At 38.8% G+C, this 16,549-nt stretch overlaps 1 protein-coding gene across 2 annotated transcripts in view; it reads right to left on the bottom strand.

Annotated features, from left to right (window-relative positions):
- The window catches only part of Rspry1 (ring finger and SPRY domain containing 1), a 50,566-nt gene that overhangs the window by 25,309 nt on the left and 8,708 nt on the right, over positions 1 to 16,549 (bottom strand). For both annotated transcript variants that reach the window (XM_039097997.2, NM_001100945.1), the window contains 3 exon segments: positions 8,346 to 8,847; positions 1,814 to 1,866; positions 1,099 to 1,211 (listed from right to left, as the gene is read on the bottom strand). In XM_039097997.2, coding sequence (XP_038953925.1) covers positions 1,099 to 1,211; positions 1,814 to 1,866; positions 8,346 to 8,695 — 516 coding nt within the window. In that variant the 5' untranslated portion in view covers positions 8,696 to 8,847.

Raw genomic sequence — 16,549 nt, forward strand, 5'->3', positions numbered from 1 at the left:
TAATGATGCTGAAATAAAAAGTTACCCCCCCCCCAAGTCAAGGCCTCAGTCTAGCCCAGGTTGGCATACAGTCCGTGGTGGTCCTGAGCTTATACAATCCTCTACGTCAGCTTTCCAAATGCTGAGATTGTAGGCATAAGCCACTATACGATTTTTTCTTTTAAGACAGGGTTACATGTAGTCTAGGCTGCCTTAAAGTTGCTATGTAACCAAAGCACCAAGGCTTGCTACAGACTCCTGGTGTTCCTGCTTCTACCTGCTGAGTGCTGGGATTATAGGCATGTACTACCATGCTTGGCTTACAAGAAGCTGTATCAAGCAAGAACGAATCCCATCAATTTCTGAGGCAAATCAAAGATGATTAAGTCAGGTAATGCCCATGCTGATAAAAACTAGGCTAACGGTATTTCTCTGTTATAGAGTATTTGAAACTTCAACATACAAATAAAAGTTATCAGAATCCACATTTAAAAGAGTATGTATGGACATGATAGTATGTGTTTTTAATCCCAGCACTCAGCCAGATTTCTGAGGTCAGCCTGGTCTACAAAATAAGTTGTACAACTGTGAAGGCTGCAAAATGAGACCCTGTCTCAAACAGAGCAGAGCAGAGCAGAGCAGAGCAGAGCAGAGCAGAGCAGAGCAGAGCAGAGCATGTGCATGGAAGCAGCCTGCCTGGTGAGGGTAGAGGGCAAAGCCGTGAAAGTTTAATATCTGTGATCAGTTAGAGTATAAGCGAGGCTATGCAAACTTCTAAATGCTTGAGTGAGACTCAAGGGCTTTCAGCACAGCACTTTTCCTCGTAATAGAAAACCTTTGTTATAAGGAAGTTACTCAGATAGAAATCTGCTCATTTTCTTCTAGTTTTCAAGTGAAGACTGTCCTTGCAAATACAAATGACTCTACTTTAAACATTAAAAATGTTAAACTAAAACCTACTGACAGAGGTGATGACACTTCATTAGTAATAAAGATGTTCATGCTACTACTCAATAAAGCAGATCTCAAATACACAGAGTGTATCAAATGCTTCAGTGATTATTCTTCCTGTGCACAGATGACGTTCATGACAGCTCTGTAAAGATCAGTTTAACTTACTTTAGTGGGCAATGGACATTCGTCTAGTAACAAGGTTATAACAGCTGGTCCCAGTGGATCTTCCAATGGAATAACTCTAATTAAAGACTGGACAACATCCAACCATCCTTCATCTAAGAGCAAACCAAGAAGATTATGTAATGGAATCGCTACTTTGGCAACATGAAAACATACAAAAGGATTAAAAACACTTTATTTTATGCCATGGCTTTAAGAAACTAGAGGCTGACATGGATAGAGTCATAAAGCTCTAGTCATACGATGTAGCCAGAACTCTATTCCAGGTGTCTGGTGACTCGAGGGAGAAAATTTAATCTATGGCCTTGATTCTTAGATTATGATTAAAACAGTTTTGTTGTAGAGGACTTAAGCAAAGTCAGCACTTAGCTCTATTTTAGAAGGATACTTATGTAGGATGTTAAGACGAACAATTGTCCTCCCCATTCAAGGACAAGCACAGTCAAAAGACCCATCAGTAAAATGAATCTTACCTCCTAATTTCAAATGAGATACAACCATCACTGAGACATGCCGTTCTACACTGAGGATGTGATATATGGTACCTATTACACTTGTACAGGAAATTTCCATACAGCCAGGATTTTCTGTTACATATGGGCATTTTTGAGATCTTTTATCTTTAAAAGGGTGGCTATGCATTTTTCATTGTTATTAATTCATCATGAAGTATTAAAAGTTAAAAAAATTAAAATACCTGTTTCTGCCATTTCATGTAATGTAATCATTGAATAAGGAGGTTCCTGATCACTGAAAAACAAACATTCAAGACATTAACCTTAGGTAAATGGTAATTCCAAATAAAAGTCAAACTGGAAGGATGGAGCAGAAAGAGAAGAAATCAACGCGAGTGAATGTTAAAGAGATGGAAGAGAGAACCACGGCTGCAACTGTAAGAATATATGCCCTATGTGCTCCTCCAGTAACTGTGACAGCTCCCAAGCCACGTGAGCAGACAGGGACACACAGGACCCACTCTGTGACCCAAGGTGAGCGCACAGAACTAAAACTGGGGACTAGAGTTCTCAGCTTTATTTCTCAAGGCCCGGGGCCAGCTGACACGTGACAGGAAAGCCGACAGCATCTCCCTCACACTTAACCTTAAGAGGGCGGTAGGATGGGAGATGACTTAGGAATTGAGTGCCTACAGATACACTGCACTTAAAAAACGGATTCTGAAAAATTATCACTATTTGTTTAAACTTCATAAAATGGTAATAGAATACAAAATGTAGCAAAAGGAATTACTTAATAACTCCTCTAGAAAGCAATTAAATGTTACTGGGTTTTCACACCGGCACCCAGGAATGCTAAAGTGGTGTTTCAGGACAGCTTGCTGCTGTTGTCTACCAAACAGTGGTATTTCAAATTGCTTAAGGATTCACTTTTTGTTTATAAGTTATGGATTTCTGTTTCCTTTCTGTGCAGTCAAGTGTGCGGCAAAGGCCAATGTCTTCCTCTATCATTCTCCACCTTAATCTCTGAGGCACTGTTTTTCACGGAACATGGAGCCCACCACTGCTGCTACACTGGATGGCCAGTGAACACTCGGAGTCATCTGTCTGCTCTCCCCAGTGCTAGACTACAGATGCACCTGCTTTTACATGGTGCTGGGGTTCAGAACTCAGGATGCTCAGCTTGACAGGTAATGGTCTTCATGTTGAGCAGCGAGCAGTTAACCCACTAGGCCATCGCTACAGCCCCAGATTTCTGTTTTCCTACCATGGAAAAAACAAGCAAACAAACATAAAAACCATTGCTTTGCTTCATTTAATCCTGGGAGTAACTGAGATGTGGGAGCACTAGCTCATCTCCGATGCTCACTAGGTGCTCACTGCTGGCATGCTCCCGCGCCCACTCACAAGATGGGTTAGTTATCACTTAAAGGATGTTTTAGGACCAGTGAGATTGCTCAAAGGCTAAAGGTGTCTGCTGAGCAAACTTGCTGACCTGAGTTCCACCCTCAAATCTTACAGCAGAAGGAGACTCCCAAAGCTATTCTCGGACTTCTACAAGTACATCATGTCCCAGAAGTACCCATACTCACACATCTCTCTCTCACACACACACACTCACACACACTCACACACACTCACACACACACACACCCTCACACGCACACACACTCACACACACTCACTCACACACTCACTCACACACACACTCACACACACTCACTCACACACACTCACTCTCTCTCTCACTCACACACACACACACACTCACTCACACACACTCACTCTCTCTCACACACACACACACACACACACACACACACACACACGTTTTAGGTGGAACATGGTGGCACATTCCTGTAATCTCAGTATTCAGGAGACTGAAACAGAAAGATCCTGAGTTAAAAGCCAGCCTGGGTTACAAATAGAGACAGAAGCTCCTGTCTCAAAAACTTAAAAAAAAAAGAAAAAGAATTAAAAACAATATAACTATTGTATACATGCCCAAAGAATGATGTGCCAACAATACGGTCAAGTATGCACAGACCTAACATCTTTAGAGAGACTTTTGCATGTGTCTACAATCAGGGCACATTCTTGTTATTTATCATAGGCTATTCACAATAAGAAAATTCTGTGTTTGCTTAAGCAGCTATTACCATATGAAAATATGACAAAACATGGTATTTTCAAGACTTTCAAGCATAAAAAGCAATTCTCTGTAGCAGCCAGAAGCAGTTTTGATTTACATATGGCCTCAAACATAATACTTTAAGAAAGATATTTAAAAAGTTTGTATAATTATGTACATTTTAAAATCCACCCCCAAACTTTTGTTTACAGATATTCTATCAATACAGATGCAAGCAAACAAAAGCTTGAAACTGGAACAGTCGAATGACTGATTATATACTGATATGGTGGGTGATGCAGAAAATAAAATTAAGGAGGAGGAAAATAATAGAATGTAACAGAGACAACAAAGAAGAGGGGGTACATAAAGATTACAAAGACATCTCTTTGCTCAAACAAGGTAAATGCCCCAAGAAGCAAAGACAGAGCAGACATTTCTGATGGCAGACAGAAAGCAAGCCGAGGATTACTGAGCTGTAGGTTGGGAACTGGATGGAGGACTGAGGATGCTCTGCTAGTAATAGGACAGAAATGCTTCATCTATGGAAGGGTGAGGAAATTGCACAAAGTACATCTGGGTAATAGATCCCTCTCAAAAAAAAAAAAAAAGAGTTAAGAAAATTAGATGACAGGAGCAGGAGAGATGACTCTTCTGTTAAGAAGCTGCTCCTTTAGAGGACCCGGGTTCAATTCCCAGGACCCACATGATAGCTCATAACTGTCTGTAACTCCAGTTCCAGGGATCCATCACACCAGGCATGGATGTGGTACACACTCTGTGCTTGCATGCAAAATACCCATCCACATAAAACAAAATAAGTAAATATTTAAAAGAAAGAAAGATGACAATCTGAGCTATAAGTGGGATAAATAAAGTACAAGTCTCCAGTGACCTACTTAAAAATTGGCAAAACCAAGTTTGTGCTTCAGGCCTTAGCTCTTTACAGAATTTCAATAAGGTTTACCTGGAGGTTGGGGGAGAGCATGCTAGCCTCTCTGAATATGCACAACACAAAGGCATATACAAAAGTGAGGGAAAACTCAGAAGGCATCTGCAGCCATACGATGACATATGCCTGTAAATGCTCAGTTTAAGAGGCTGAGGCAGGAAGATCTGACTGTGGCCGGTCTGGCCTACACTGTGAGACCTTGTCTCAGAAAAGAGAGGCAAAAGAGAAGTCTGAAAAAAATTCCAAACATGTAAAAATAACTAATATTGAGGTCACTAACAACATAAGTCACTACTCAAAATATGTAAATAAGAGAACTTTAAAATAAATATATTTGCAGGAATACCTATAAGAAGGACATGAACTGGGAGGTGGTGGCAGTGCATGCCTTTAATCCTAGCACTTGGGAAGTAGAGGCTGGCAGGTCTCTGAGTTCAAGGCCAGCTTAATCTACAGAAAGAGTTCCAAGACAGCCAGGGCAACACAGAGAAACCCTGACTTGAACAAACAAAAACCAAAACAAAAAGACATGAAAACAAAAGAGCCAAACAAAAGCCAAGAAGCAAATATGAAAAAACAACAAATAAACAAACTAAAAAACAAAAAGAATCTAAATATGCCATAAAGAGAAACTGAATGAATTAGATGGGAGCAATGGCAGACTTGTGTGGTTTTTACATGCCTGTCCTCTGGCATTCAGGAGGCTGAGGCAGGAGGAAAATCCTCAATTTGATGTCAGCTTAACCTACATAGCCAAGACCCTCTCTCAAAAAGGGAGCAGGGGGAATATTCATATTGGGGAAAATACTGAAGGACTCCAATACCAAATACTGAATAACAAAAATATTCAAAAAAATAATGGCTGAGAAATTTTCAGAACTGAAGAACAAAATACAAAGGATTAAAATTAGATAGCCACAACAACAAGAAAGTTGGGTATAAATAAAAGCATGCTGCAGTTAGGCAATTTATTTGGAAATGGAGTTGTAGAGAACTAGAAACCAACAGCATAAAAAACTGTTCCCTAGCCCCTCTCTATGGCCCTGGGGACCTGCTGCCTTCTTGTATCATCACTTTCCTTCTGGAGTGAGCAAGGAGAGAAGACAACGAGGACTACTTGGTAACTGCCACGTTCGCATCTGTAATTCCCTTTGTCCTGTCCTTCACAGTTCTGTCTTATTTCATCTTAACAATCTCGAGAACTTTCTAAGTTATAAATTATCCTTTAGTATCTTCTGAAATCAAGCCACAGGACTGGGGAAATGGCTCTGTGGTTAAAGCAGAAGTGTGAGGACCTGAATTTGATTCCCCAGAACCCACATAAAAGTCTGGTGCAATAATGCAAGTCTGCAATCCCCCAGCTTCTCAGTGAGACGAAAGGCAGAGATAGACATCCTCGAGTCTGCAGGCCAGCTAACCTGGTGCTGGCAGAGAGAACTGCAAGAGACAGGTCTCAAACAAGGGAGAAGGTAAGGACAAAGAGCTACAGTTGTCCTCTGACCACCTCACCCATATCTATAGCAAGCATATACGGGCACTCACACACATGACTTCATGTGCATACACTCACATACATTCACACATCATACATTAATAGAAAAAGAATAAAATATAATAAAATTAAACCATAAAGCTGGGTCACCCTTGTAATCCCAGCTACTCTGGAGGCTAAAACAAAAAGACTGCAAGTTCAGGGTTTGCTCGGGCTATATACTAAGGTCAAGGTCAGCAAGGGTAACTTAACACTAACAAATACAAAAAGCAGTGGTGATTAGTTCAATGGTAGGGTACATGTCTAATATCCACAGGCCCTAGATTCAAGCCTCTGAAGTGAGACAAAAACAAGTTACATATCCATGTTTATGAACTGTCCCAATTCTGTTTTGTCATCTTTTATTATATATATATATATATATATATATATATATATATGTATATATATATGTATATATATGTATATATATATATGTATATATATGTATATATGTGTGTGTGTGTGTGTGTTTTATTTTTCGAATTATCATTCCATGGAGTCAGGTTTAAGTAAAAGTTACCTTGTTACTACATACCTTGTTCTAGCTTGTTACTAGCTACCTTGTTCAAACATACAGCTCTTGACTCCCCCTACCCCCATCTGTTTTCTCTGTATAGCCCAAGCTGTCCTGAACTCTGTAGACCAGGCCAGCCTTGAGTTCACAGAGAACCACCTGCCTCTGTCTCCTGAGTGCTAGGATTAAAGGTGTGCAACACCAATACACTACCTGGTGCCCTTGCCTCTCTTATGTGAATCACAAGCTTAATTAACAAGGATGCTTACGATTTGTAGTATTTGCTTGGAACTTGGAACTAAGGCTTCTTTCCACCTTGCTTTTATAACCTTAGACACTTGCCTTTAAAATACAGCAAAATCTACTTTCCACGTATTTTTTCAATGTGCTTAATGTTGCGGTTTACTTCCTTATTTGGAAAGGATAATTTCCCATTCTAATTCTGTAGGATGAAGGATAACTTTTTAAAGAAAGATTCTTCTTTAGTTACTGGAAGTAACAAAACTGGTGTGTTACTGGAGGTTGGACCTGAGAGAGAGCTACATGGATATCAGGCAAGTACTCTAGCCACTGGGAAATATCACTAAACCCCCAAATTATTATTCTTGGAGATCAACAAATACTTCAGTATTGTACAAAAGCGGCTAATCCAGCTCTAAGATTTTGTTTGTATATTTTTGGTATACAGGAGTTCTTTTCTTACAAGTTTTAAATAACTAAATAAAACTGTACTTTTATTAATGTGAATATTAAATACCTATAAATTTTCTATCAGGGCATAAAGTAAAAAGAACTTAATTTTATGAAATGAGCGTTTCCTTTTCTTTCTTTCTTTTTTATATAAAGCATTATACTAGACCATTTACACAAATTACACAAGAATAAAAATTCTTATTAAAAAAGGATTGGAAAAGTACCTTGCTGAATGTCATAAAATTAGTAATGGGCCAGAATTTTAATCTAGGTCCAAAATGGTCTAAAATGTATGCACTTATTAAATTACCTTAAACTGAACTCTTTTCAGTCTGAACAATGCCCTTTAACTTCGCTGTCATTCAAATTGAGATTTTGCTTTTAGACAAAGCAGGAAAAAGAGAACATAGGCCCAGGTGTGCCTCATTTCATCTTATAATTTCCCCAAATGGATCTAAGAGACTTAATAAGAAATAGTAGAATAGAGGGGTTAAACTCTTGTTGCCCATTGTCCTTAACAGCCTACACAAGTTGCATGTGGCCACAGTCTTGGTAAGACTACTCATCTTGAGTATATGGTCAGCAGAACAAATAGGCAAACATAGTAATTTTCAAGAAAACATTTCCTTATTTTCTACTTAAGTAATACAGACTCACTCCATAGGTACTGTACTCCCTCCTGATTGAAAGATCATACTTTCAATCAGAAAAGTAAATCGAGTTTTCTGTACAGAAATGTTCAAACCTTTCCAGACAGGAGTAGATGATAGCAAGTAAAAACATCAAACCTTGTTTACTCTGCCATCAGAGGAGAAATAAGTATTCTCTCTTGGCCTATTAGCACAAGGCTTAGAAAATATATCCTAAATCAATGGAAGGAGTCCAAAAGTGGTGGTTCCTGGCAGGACACTTTCCATGACACTGGAGGCGATAGTAAGTCAGATACTTACTTATCTACAAGAGTCCGTATTACCGCCAGTGTGTCCAACACTAACCCATCCACATTTTGTTTCTTTCTCCTTGGCTCATGAGGTCCTCGGCCTCTCCTTGGAGGCCGAACAGGGTCCCGAAGTTGGCTCCTACTGTCCGCAGTAGGGACTGTACTGTTCTCAGCCTGTTGCTGGTGGGTGTCAACACTGTCTTCTGCTCCACTGTCATCTCGGCAGATGCAAGAATTACCCATAGTAGTAGTGGCACCTGTAGTCCCCAATAGGTGGGCTATGTGCTCCTCAAGAGTCAATAGCAGACCCTGACCAAGGCTTCTGCTTGCTAAGAACACAGCCCAACCAAAGACAATCATTTAGATAGTTTTCAATTTTCCGAGTACTGTCTTCATAATGTGGAGTTGAACTTGCACTCTATTCATTCTTAACAACTGAAGGCTGGAGAAGGTCAAGCAGCTCGTTTCCAACATTATTAACCACTGGGAATGCTGGCCATACACTGGCAGCTCTGCAAGAGAGGGAAAGAGAAGGGAAATTAACAGAGGATCTTGCCCAGTCAATTGCTCAAACTGTGCTAGTGTGGTTTCAATGGCATTCGCATTATAATGAAGAGTCACCTTTGGATATTCTTATAGGTTCCCAATGTAAAGATATCTGTGGATTACAGAAATAACAAGACCAGTTACTGTTAGATTTAAAAAAATGATTGTTCGGTATGTGCATGGGTGTGAAAAAGTCCATGCCACGGAATCATAAGAAGGCCACAGGAAAATGTTCAGAAGTTAACTGTCTTCTAGCATGTGGGTCTCGGGCACTGAATCCAGGTCACCAGACTTACACAGAAAGTGCTTCACCTACTACTAAGCCATCTTACCAATACCAATAACCCCTTTTTACCAGGCACTACACTATGTTAAGCCACATCCTTATAAGCCACAGGAGTTCTAATCAATGTTTAAAAAATATGTATGTAGTTCTTATCTCTACAAAAAACATTTGAAAAATTTGTGGAACATTTTCAAAGGTTCCTTCTGTGATTAAAATGAATCATGTCCTTTATTTAAACATATGGGACAACTTAATATGTTTCAAATAAAATACCTAATTACAGATGTCTGTTGTTGAAAAAGTTATGATACTAATATCATAGCTGCTGTCTAATAATAAAAGAATGTTTCTCTTAAATGATGGAAACTATACTGATTTTTAAAGGAGGATCACTCAAGAATTTAGAGAAGTCAAGGCTAGGGAAATGGCTCAGTGGGTAAGCCCCAAGTTAAAATCTCCAGCACCCACATAAAAGACTGGTCAGGGCAGTATGTGCTTGTAACCCACCAGTGGGAGCCAGGACCTGGTAGATCCCAAGGAACCAGACCAGCTTCTGGTTCAGTAAAAGATTCTATCTCAAGAAAGTAAAACAGAGAACAATAAAGAAAGACATCCCATATTCTGCTCTGGCCTCTATATACCCACAGAGGGTGTACTGGCTGGTTTTGTGTGTCAACTTGACACAAGCTGGAGTTATCACAGTGAGAGGAGCCTCCCTGGAGATGCCTTCTTGAGATCCAGTTGTAAGGCATTTTCTCAATTAGTGATCAAGGGTGGGAGGGCCCAATGTGTGCTGGTGCCATCTGTAGTCTTGGGTTCTATAAGAAAGCAAGCTGAGGGGCTGGAGAGATGGCTCATCAGTTAAGAGGTTCTGAGTTCAATTCCCAGCGTTGACATGGTGGCTCACAACCATGTGTAATGGAGATCAGATAGCCTCTCTGGTTTGTCTGAAAACAGCTACAGTGTACTCATATAAACAAAATAAATCTTTTAAAAAATGAAAATAAAAAAAGCAAGGTAAGCAAGCCTCCATCCCTCCATGGCCTCTGCATCAGCTCCTGCTCCCTGACCTGCTTGAGTTCCAGTCCTGACTTCCTTTGGTGATGAACAGCAATGTGGAAGTGTGAGCTGAATAAACCCTTTCCTCCCCAACTTGCTTCTTGGTCATGATGTTTGTGCAGGAATAGAAACCCTGACTAAGACAGAGGGAATATGCACATGTAACACACACACACACACACACACACACACACACACACACACACACACACAGAATATTTATAGAAATCATGCAAGTGGTTGTAGACAAAATTTTTCTATTACATAAGCAAGACTGTTTAGAAAATTGTGAATTCATGATGAAGTTACATTCTTCACAATGATTAGTCTGTTGTTACAAAGTTAAGAATAAAATATACTGATTACCTTTGCCTGAAAACACTCTAAGCACTTTTTGCCAGGCACCAGGGCTGGGACTAGAATAGAAACAGGGAAGGCACAGTCCCTGCACTCAGTGAGTCCATGGATGGCTAGTTTCGTCCCATCCAATGTGCTTACCATCATAAATGATAGAAACAGCTCTTCCTTGATCTGAGAACATGTGATTAGGTTCTGGAATAAAAGACTTGGAAGTAGGAGACAGAAAAAAGGATGGTAGCTAAAAGTAAGAACAAACAAAATAAAAACCCCAACAAAAGGCTGAGTGTAGTGGAACACCCCTTTAATCCCAAGACTCAGGAAGCCAAGGTAGGCAGATCTCTGAGTTTGAGGCCAGCCTGGTCTACAGAGCAAGTTCCAGAACAGCCAGGACTACACAGAGAAATCCTATTTCAGGAAAAATAAAAACAAAAACAAAATTAAAAAAAGAGAAAGAAAGAGAGATGAGAATTTTTTTCTTTAAGGTTTGAGGGCAATTTTATTAGAGGTTAAAAAAAAATCTAGGGCAGGCAACGTGCAAATGTTATACATGTAACATAAACACACACACACACACACACACACACACACACACACAGGTGTACATAATTTCACAAAGTACCCCACAGAATGGAGGTACGGGAATAGAGATACCATCTGCCCTCAGATTGTTTTCCTCAAACCAGTGAGGCTGAGGCTGAGGCTGAGGCTGAGGCTGAGGCTGAGGCTGAGGCTGAGGCTGAGGCTGAGGCTGAGGCTGAGGCTGAGGCTGCCTTTAAGATTTGAAGCTTGTACTTTAAAAGAATGTAACTGAATATATAGGTAAGAACATGACATAAGGACTCAGCTGGAAATAGATTTTTAACATAAAACACATACTAAACCTAGAAAAAGTTGCATAACATTCCTATTACTCTGAAGGCCAGGGGACAATTCCTCCTCCAGAGACTAGATAATCAAGAGTTTTCTGTGCTTAAAAGAACAGAGAAAGAAACAAGAAATAATTTCACACAGTTTATAATTTTGTTTATATATTTATATATTTTATATAAATATAATATAAAATATATATCTGTAAATATATAACACATATAAAAGGCATATTTATAAATCTAATATACACATAATATGTAAATATATCTATGTTAGATATTTTATAAATATCAATATTTATAGATATAGTTTTATAAACCATGCTGATTTCTGAAAAAAAAAAAACAAGTGATATTTAAGAACGCATGTTCTAAACTAGGTCTAGTAGCACATACCTGCAAATTATAGCACTCAGGAGGCTGAAACAGGAGGACTATGAGTTTTTAAAGGCCATTGTGGATCATATAGCAAGACTCTTAAATATGTAAGATTGAGTGCACATTATGTTTGGCTTTTCTTGTCCAATAACTTTTGTTACACATCTGTTTGTTTCTACACCAATTATTAGGCACTCAGAAATTAGTTTTTCCTTTTATCTGAGGCCACGAATACTATTCTTTGGCTTATTTTATTTTATTTTGAGACAGCATCTCTGTGGCCCAGACTAGTTTAAACTCAGCCTGCAGCTTGGGCTGGCCTGGGCTCACAGCAATCCTCTTTCATGTGCCTCCTGAATGCTGGGGTCACTAGGGTAAGATACCAAGCTTAGTAACTTCTGCAGTATACACAGAGTCTTTATACATCATCAGTATGGGAAGCAGAATGAAGATACAAACAACGGCTTCAGTTTACAGAAACATTAAGTGGGGGAAGCCATACCTAAGCAAGGGACAGTCTGGCACTAAAAATAACTTTAAAATGATCTCAGAATGTCAAAGTAAGCTTAAGTCCCAGGAAACAAAGACCCGAAGGAGGCAGAACAATTATAAAAATTACAGTTTAATGGCATCAGATATAAAGTTATCTAGCATAATTTACAAGGAACAATATTAAGGGACAGGAGAGATGGGCTGACTGGTAAGAGCTCCTATTGCTCTCACAGGAGAGTCATGTTTGGTTTCCAGCACCCACACAGCTGCTCATTACCACTTGCAACTCCAGTTCCATTGAACTTGGTTTCCAAGGGTTCCTGTGAATAACACTGTGCACACAACTCATGCGAGTAAACACGTATAACATAACAACTAAATCTTTAGTGTCTATGATGAAGGCAACTTGTTGAGTCTTAAATCTTGGAATTCATTCTACCTAAATTATTTTCCTAAGCTTGCACAAATGCAGATTATTTTCTTAATGTAAACTTTTAAAAATTTCAATATTTTTTGTAATTTCAAAGTGATTAGAAGATATCCCATACATGCAGGTATCTTTAAAACCTGACTACGTTTGAAGTGAGAAGGGGAAAATTAAAGGTGTTTGTTTTTCTTTTCCATGTCTGAATTTGAAGTCATGTATACTTTGGGTCAATATCTCCCAAAAAAAGCTATTTCCTTGAATAACCCAGAAAAAGATGTTCACTGTGAGTTTGCTAGACAGGATATGTTTTCTGGGGTTGGGGTGGGGTAGGCAGTGTAGGGCTTTTTAAAAAGTTTCTTTTTTACTAATCTCACTAAGATGTCCACATACAATTTGGCATTGAATCCCTGGCTCAAGCGATCCTCCTGCCTCAGTCTCCCAAGTAGCTTTGACCATGAGCATAATACTCGAAGCCTAGTGAAATGGACTTTTTAAAAGTTTTCAATGATTTTAACACTAGAGATACTTTTCTTTCTTTCGTTTTGTTTATTTTTTCAAAGCAGGTTTCACTATGTAATTTTGGCTGTTCTAGAACTCAGGCTGGTCTCAAACTGACAGAGATCCTCCTGCCTCTGCCTCCCAAATGCTAGAATTAAAGGTAAACACCACTATACCCAGCTAGAGACTTCTTAACAAAACACTGTGATGACCAGGTGTGAGGTAGGTGGTAGGACCCATCAAGTGTTACACAGAGGACCATTCATGAAACATACAAAGAGAAAAGGAAGAGCAGTTAGCTTTAAACAACTCGTTAAATGGCCATATTCTTTAGGCTTAAAGCCATGGAACATGCATATGCAAAGTATAAACTCCTTCAGATTCCTTCACTATTACAAATGCTTAGCTTCTTTCTTAGGAATGGGAGCTACTCATGACATATTTTTATAGGAAAGAAGCTGTGACTACTTATTGCTCGGCTTCTAAGGCTAAACAATTACACTTCAAACAACTTTGTTTTGCCTTTAAAGAAAATGTGTTCTCTCTCCAAAGACCACTGTTTCAAGAAAGTACCCTCAGCTACATATTTTACACAGGCCACCAGAGGCCACCTACAGCACAAACACAGTTCATGGACATCACAATCAGACCTGGGTACAAGTCTCAGCTCTGTTATACTCACTGGCACTCACTCCAAGGAATCTGACCATGGATACACTTTACAAGAAGGAAGAAGGAACGATTCTTACCTCATAATAACTCCAGAGAGTCAGAATCCTTTCCAGGATGTGGCCTATGCCTGTGACTACTTAAAAGCTCCCTAGGTGCTTCTGATGGCAGCCAAGTCTGGAAATCACTCTTAGTGACTCCTGCCATCTTTTGAATGAATTATCCAATAAACTAAAATGCTACATGGTGTCAATATTCTTTTCCAGAAAGATAAATTGTTTTGAATGTTTGGAGACAATAGTCAAAATAGTCATTAGAAAACTGTCATAACTAGAAAAATTGTGGCAGTAAGGGAGGGCTCAAATCTGCATGTATGAAAATTTCATAATCAAACATTTTAATTGATGAAAAACAATAAAAAATAGTTCCATATAGCATTTTCCATTAAATATGCCCTTAATTAAATGTAGCCTGCTTATGGGTACTATTATCCAGAGTTGAATACTAGAGATTATGCAAAGACAATACGTTTTTAATGCCTATAGATGTCAAAATTGTCTTCTCACCATTATCTCATGAAATCAATTTTAAGACCAAACATAAACAAACTATTATATCTGTAACTGGGGCAAGCCTCAACTGAATCAAAGAGAACTCTTATTACTATATACCAATGCTTAGTAGACCTTTCTCACCATCTTAATGGCAATGATTTAAACAATCGCTATTAATTACCATTTTGCTGCAAGTTGATAAGACAATATAGCACTTGCAAATACATATCTTTGAAGTAAAACATTTTTATTATATTTGTACATTTGAAGTTTTCAAAATTCTTATGAGAAAAAAAGAAAAAAAGAGAAGCCAACAAACTTAGCAGATCTCTGTAAGTTTCATGTTAAATTAATGAGAGTCGGCTATGCACTGTCTCACTGCCAGTAAAAAAAAAACACACACACACACACACACACACACACACACACACACACACACACAAGCCTCTACCCTTAAATCTCACCACAGAGGTTTAGCCAGCTGGTCTAACCCTCTCTAACAAAGGGTTCAGGAAAAGTGATTCATCTATTTGCTTGCATTTCGTTACTAAGCACATCACTGATAGTAAGAACTTCCTTTTCCCTGAGAAGACTTCAGGATTATGCTGTTGGGAATGGAGAAGCTGGTTAAATGAAGACAGAAAACGAGTCATCAGGCCCAAAATACCAACTATAGTGAACTTTTACCACATCATTCCAAAACAGTTTGTAACACTATCTTGTAACGATATAGGATGTTTTCTAGCCCTTCAGCCCTCAAGGCTAAACCAAACAGCACACAAGGTCAAACTGTATAGTGTTTCAGTGATTTCTCTCTCATTAGAAAACGTTTCTGGATTTTCTCTCAATACAGTGTGCCTCAAACAGTAACTTCTGGTATCATCTTTTATTGTTCTCAACCAACATGTTATGATGAAAACTTTCAAGCATATAACAAAAGAAATAGTTCACTATAAATAGTGAGTATCCATATATAATCTATACATATGCCATTTCCTCTGCAATTCACATTTTGTATTTTCTTTATTACAAATTTGTCCATCACTATATACTCACCTAGCCATCTACATTGTGAAAAATGTATTCTGAAGTTAACCGTATACTTTAGAGTAACCACTGCCCCCAATAACTCAGTACACTATCACTAGTTAGACTTCAATGTATTTTAGAAGATAAATGTATACATCATGCAAACCTTAAGTATCTAAATGCAGAGTTTTGTCAAATACATATATCAGTGTCTTCAAACTCTGTCAAGGCAGGGTACATTTCCAACAGGGTACTTGCAGTAACCACAGAGGAAGAAAAAAATATGGAAAACATTACCCAGAAATAAGTTTTTGAAAATATTCCGCAGGATTTCTAAAAAGCACGATTTCTTTATTAATTATTGAGGTTAGATGAAGGAAAACTAAGTAATAAGAATGTAATAAGTACAGATATATTTTGACAGCATACATGCCAGGCTGACATAGCAGGTACCTAAAGTTTTTGTTTGTTTTGCATTGTTTTGTTTTATGTGTATGAGAGTTTTGCCTGCAAGTGTCTGTACCAGAGGCCAGAAGAAGAGTGTTCCAGATGGCTGCGAGCCACCATGTAGGTGCTGGGAACTGAACCCAGGTCCTCTGAAAGAATGGCCGATGCTCTTAACCACTGAGCTATTTCTCCAAACCTCCTACAGATATTTTTAATTACTTATTTTAAGGTCTAAAGCATTTGCTACTTTGTTGGAGGAGAAAAGGTAACACCTGAAATGGCCCTCCATCTTTATGGGTCCTGCATACATTAGGGTCCACTAAGTATAGGTGAAAGAAAAAAAAAATACCCCAGCAAAAGCAAACTGGGGGAGAAAAAATTGATTTCAGCTCACAGTTCAGGCTAGTCCATCACAGCAAGGACGTCACAGAGCTAGGATCTTGAAGGAATTAGTCATATCACGTTAGGAACACACAGCAATGGATGTATAAATCCATGATCAGCTCACTTTCTCCCAAGCCCCACAGCCATGTCCACTGACCTGTTTGATCTGGACAAGCCCTCACTGACACTGGAGTGGTTCTAGATTGTGTCAAATTG

The sequence above is a fragment of the Rattus norvegicus genome, chromosome 19 (genome assembly GCF_036323735.1).
Source record: "Rattus norvegicus strain BN/NHsdMcwi chromosome 19, GRCr8, whole genome shotgun sequence".
In the NCBI taxonomy this organism is placed as follows: domain Eukaryota; kingdom Metazoa; phylum Chordata; class Mammalia; order Rodentia; family Muridae; genus Rattus; species Rattus norvegicus.